The following is a 4,449-nucleotide window of genomic DNA, read 5'->3' as shown; positions in this document are numbered from 1 at the left end:
TCTCATGCTTGTAAAACCGGTTTATCAAACCGACTATATTTACCCCACGAGATTGATGAGAAATTGTTTGCTCTTATTTATCCAAGTAAAAATTTATTTTTTTATTTTCCTTTGGCCGACATAAAAAAATGAAAAATTTATAAAAATAAAATAACAAAAAGATTCTGTAAGTTAGTTAGTGCTAAAATGAGTCATAATATATTATTCCAAAAGAATTATTCTTGAAGGAAATAAATGAAAACGCGCTTTACGATTCTCTATCTATATATATATATATACGACGGCAGAATAAGAGACTTAGCTCAGCTTACGAATTCTCAGATCATCCAGAAATTAAAAAAACAAAAAAAGCAAAATCGGAAAATGGAAGGAGGAGCACTCGTCGGTGGAACTCGCGATGTTGATCTAAATGCTAACGATCTTCAAGTCGAGAGTCTCGCTCGTTTCGCTGTCGATGAACACAACAAAAACGAGGTATTCGATTCCCCCATCTTTCGCTAAATTTGATCTTTCAATCGATTGAAGTTTATCTCATAGCAAATCGTTGTTTTTCTCCGTCCGATCTCTAGGTTGATTTAATCGATCATATTCCTAATTGAAATCGTATTCATGAATTGTTATTTTTAGTTTGAGAATTTTTACGGATCAGTTTCATGTGTGCGAATTTTGAGGCATCTGATAAGATTAAACAAATCAATCGGTCTTATGTGTTATGCAGAACGTGACACTGGAGTACAAGAGACTCCTTGGTGCAAAGACACAGGTTGTGGCTGGAACAATGCACCATCTTACTGTCGAGGTGGCTGATGGTGAGACCAAGAAGGTCTATGAAGCCAAGGTTTTGGAGAAAGCCTGGGAGAATCTCAAGCAGTTGGAGAGTTTCAACCACCTTCACGATGTTTAAATCTCATTGCTTTCCAGGCTTGAGTGAGGTCCCTTGTGTGCTCTCTAAAACCACGTGATAAGAGGTCCTTTCGGGTTTTAACTAAGTTAACTTCTTTTAAAAATAAGTGAATGTGAATCCAGTCTATGATGATGTGTTTGAACTGGGTATCGTCTGTATCTCTTGACTTTCGTTTCTGTATTGCTATTAGCAAACTCTCACGTTTTATCTATTTCCCTTGGTTTTACAAATGATTATAAATCCCATGACTATCTCCATGACATTACAATGAATCCAGTACATCTATTGGTAATTTGGTATCAGCCAAACGAGACCACCACAAATCTTGAAACATTTATCAGCCAAACGCCAGCTCTTAGAGAGTAGTTGAGTATTCAAAGTATGGCTTGTTTAATGCCTAAAGATAAAGAGTAATGGGAAGACTATTCATAAGGAGTAATATACACTATCTTGAATGAGAGCAACTACGACACATAGGAATGACTTTTCTCTAAAGCAATCATGGGCCTCACCCATCAATTTTGTGTCATAACCGACTCAACACAACCCACATGTCTTCCAGACAAGTATATTAAAGAGGTTCAAAATATATCTTGTTCTGTACTGCAGCTTTTTTAACGACAAAACCAAAAAACTAAAATACATTTTGCAAAGATGCAAATCATGCTCTTTCTTTGTGTCTTTATATACAGTAACACATCAGCGAAGTGCTTTGATGAACACAATGTGGAATTATTCTTATGAAACTGTTTGATTGATTTCCTCTGGAATCTGTTCTCTGTTCTCAGTTCTCGGTTCTTATTTAGGTGTCGCTGGATTTGTTTGTTAGGCTCAATAGTACTCCGGTGCTGAGAGAAAGTGCCACAACTCCAAGTGATGCCTCCGTTGATACGTGGAAGCCTGCAAGGACGAAAAAAATGTTGAGAGGCCTTAGTAGTTTTTTGGGTAGTTGTATGGTTTAGTTCAAGCAGAAAATGCCGAAAAATAGATGATAATATGTAATACCGAAGTAATCAAGGATCATCTTGAATCCTATGAAGCCAAGAACAACTGCTATTGATGGCTGGGAAAGGCAAAGACAAGATTAGATACAAATCATACTAGTCCCTGTCTACGTAATGAGCATTACTGGCAGTCTTATTATGTATTTAATGCTTAATTAGTTCGTGTATGAGACAAAGAAACTGAATAATAGATACCTGCAAGTATTCCAGATCCTCCATTCCTTCGGAAATCAGTGTGTAGAGAGACCTTAGTCCTATAGTAAATTCAAACACAGGAGGTTAAAAGCAAAAAACTTCATCTTCAAAGCTCCACGAGTATTTAAAAGAGATGCAAGAAGTCAACAAGATCAAGTATAAAGAAAAATTACCTAGAATTGCAAAGAGATTAGAGGTCAAGACAATAAAAGGATCCCTAGTGACTCCAAAAACAGCTGGTATCGAGTCAACCTTAAGTGAATGGGCAAACAGTTTCAGTGCTTTGCTTCATTTTTAAAGAGACAAAAACAGATTCACAAATTGGTGACAAGAAGATACCGCAAATGCTATGTCGCTGAGCTCGATCACTGCTACTGTAAGTAGCAATGGTGTGGCCTGCCCAAAATATGTTTGAAATAAATTAGAACCCAGTCAAAAGACACAATGATGAATATTTTGAATAAGACTTAACAGTGAGTTGTACATAAACCTTGAATAGGAAATTTTTTCTTGTCATATACTTACTTTCAAAATGCCATCCTGCTTTGTGAAAAAACGATTTCCATCGTAACTAGCTGCAAGCAGTTATAAACAAAAGAAAGGAGGGAAAAAAATCAGCTATGGAAGCATGCTAAACAGTACTACCACAGAAAAATTTGACGCCTAATTACTCATAATCAAGCCAAGTAAACTGAAGGTGACAAACAAAAGCAACTAGAAGGAACAAGAAGAAAGTGACCGGGTATATTACATGTGACAGGAATAAATCTCTGGCATGTCTTTACAATAAAGTTGTCGGATAGATCTGTATCATCTTCTTCACTTGCAAATAACTGTATTAACGCATTGGGAACAGAAAAACATCAACGACAGAGCACCTCTATATTCTATATTAATAGTTGAGTGTGAATATAGATATAAATGCTAGAATGAGGACAAAGGCACCTTGAAAGATGAATACAAGAGTACAGCAGCAAGCAGTAGGTTGACTGCTTCAAATTTCTGAAAGATTAGTGTAAAGAATTCAGAATTAAATAGGAGGCAAAAAGAAATAAACAAACAAATAGATTCACTAACAAACATTTTGATCCAAAATAGAAATCACCTGAAGAGTTGCTGTTCCTAGTATTATTAGCGCGAAGCGGAAGACAACTGCACCAGCTACACCGTAGGTAAGTACCCGATTCTATACAAAAAGGCCACAGAATCAGAATACTCTACAGTCAAGAACTAAATACCTGTGCAGATAATTTGGTACCTGATACATGAGTGGCACTTTGAAGTACTTGAAAACAAGAACAAAAACGAACAAGTTGTCCACTGACAAGCTTTGCTCCAGTAAATAGCTGCAAGAGTTGAAAACAGTTAAGATATAAAATCCCTTTAGATAGTCAAATGAACTTTCTAATAGATCATATATTAAGCTCTAAGTACCCTGCGAAAAACTCTGACGCCTTGCCAACACCTTCCTTCAAACCAATTCCGATTCCAAATGCTGCCGCAGTGCCTACCTATTGAGAGAAATGTCACATCATCAAGCTTCACTTTACATGTCAAAAATTATTGTTAATAGGAGATGCAAGAGGAATACTAACACACAAGGCAACAGTCTTGAAGGAAGTTTTATAAGTTTCTTCTTGTTGATTATCTTTCAAGCCTCCACTATTTACTGATGAGGTGCTTGTAATCTCATCGCTTTTATGTGATAGAAGATCTCTGCTACTCTCCTTCTCTGTACTAACATGCCACAAACAAAATTATTGTCACAAGACAAAGCCTCTTCCTTTTTTATCTCTACTAGAAGTGATACGTTTCATTGGTGTACAATTGAGTTTCACTAGCAAAACTAGGATCATAATTAAGAAAAATCAGAATGAGAAAAAAAGGAACAAAATTTTGGAGAAGAAGCAATCACCTGAAGAAGAAACATCATCTTCTTGATCGACATCTCTGGAGCAAGAAATAGGAGGAAGATGAGAGAGACGACGATTAGCAGCTGAAACAATCGTAACACAAAAGCACATTAGCATGACCATCATAGAGATGATGATGAATCCAGTCCATTCACACAGATATGAGATATGAAATATGCAGAGAAGAATACCTGAGACGAGAGAAGGGTTTATAAGGAGAGAGAAACGAGACTGAGTCCAACCACGAGCTCTGAAATCCGGAGAAACCACCGGAATGGTAAGAAAGATTCGATCCGATTTCGCCGGAGCGAGGAGGATTCCATGGTGGTGGATAACTGAAGCTAAGCTCCTCATCTGGCGTTTTGCCGTCAAATCCTGAAAACTAACTACGCGAGTGACGACCACTATCATCAATCCCCCCCCCCCCCCCCCC

At 37.2% G+C, this 4,449-nt stretch overlaps 2 protein-coding genes across 2 annotated transcripts; one reads left to right on the top strand and one right to left on the bottom strand.

Annotated features, from left to right (window-relative positions):
* Nucleotides 279-1,166, top strand: LOC104769449 (cysteine proteinase inhibitor 1-like). The gene is made up of 2 exons (XM_010493667.2): nt 279-474; nt 719-1,166. The coding sequence occupies exons 1-2, from the start codon at nt 364-366 to the stop codon at nt 902-904; spliced, it is 297 nt and encodes a 98-aa protein (XP_010491969.1). The 5' UTR covers nt 279-363; the 3' UTR covers nt 905-1,166.
* Nucleotides 1,385-4,430, bottom strand: LOC104769448 (thylakoid membrane protein TERC, chloroplastic-like). The gene is made up of 14 exons (XM_010493666.1): nt 4,208-4,430; nt 4,019-4,099; nt 3,699-3,835; nt 3,538-3,614; nt 3,362-3,449; nt 3,209-3,289; nt 3,049-3,105; nt 2,855-2,936; nt 2,629-2,678; nt 2,443-2,499; nt 2,277-2,355; nt 2,104-2,162; nt 1,910-1,967; nt 1,385-1,804 (listed from the first exon to the last, which is right to left on the bottom strand). The coding sequence occupies exons 1-14, from the start codon at nt 4,425-4,427 to the stop codon at nt 1,707-1,709; spliced, it is 1,224 nt and encodes a 407-aa protein (XP_010491968.1). The 5' UTR covers nt 4,428-4,430; the 3' UTR covers nt 1,385-1,706.

This window comes from Camelina sativa, chromosome 20, assembly GCF_000633955.1.
Source record: "Camelina sativa cultivar DH55 chromosome 20, Cs, whole genome shotgun sequence".
Lineage (NCBI taxonomy): Eukaryota > Viridiplantae > Streptophyta > Magnoliopsida > Brassicales > Brassicaceae > Camelina > Camelina sativa.
Note: the sequence above shows the minus strand (reverse complement) of the source record. Positions and strands in the feature narration are given on the sequence as shown.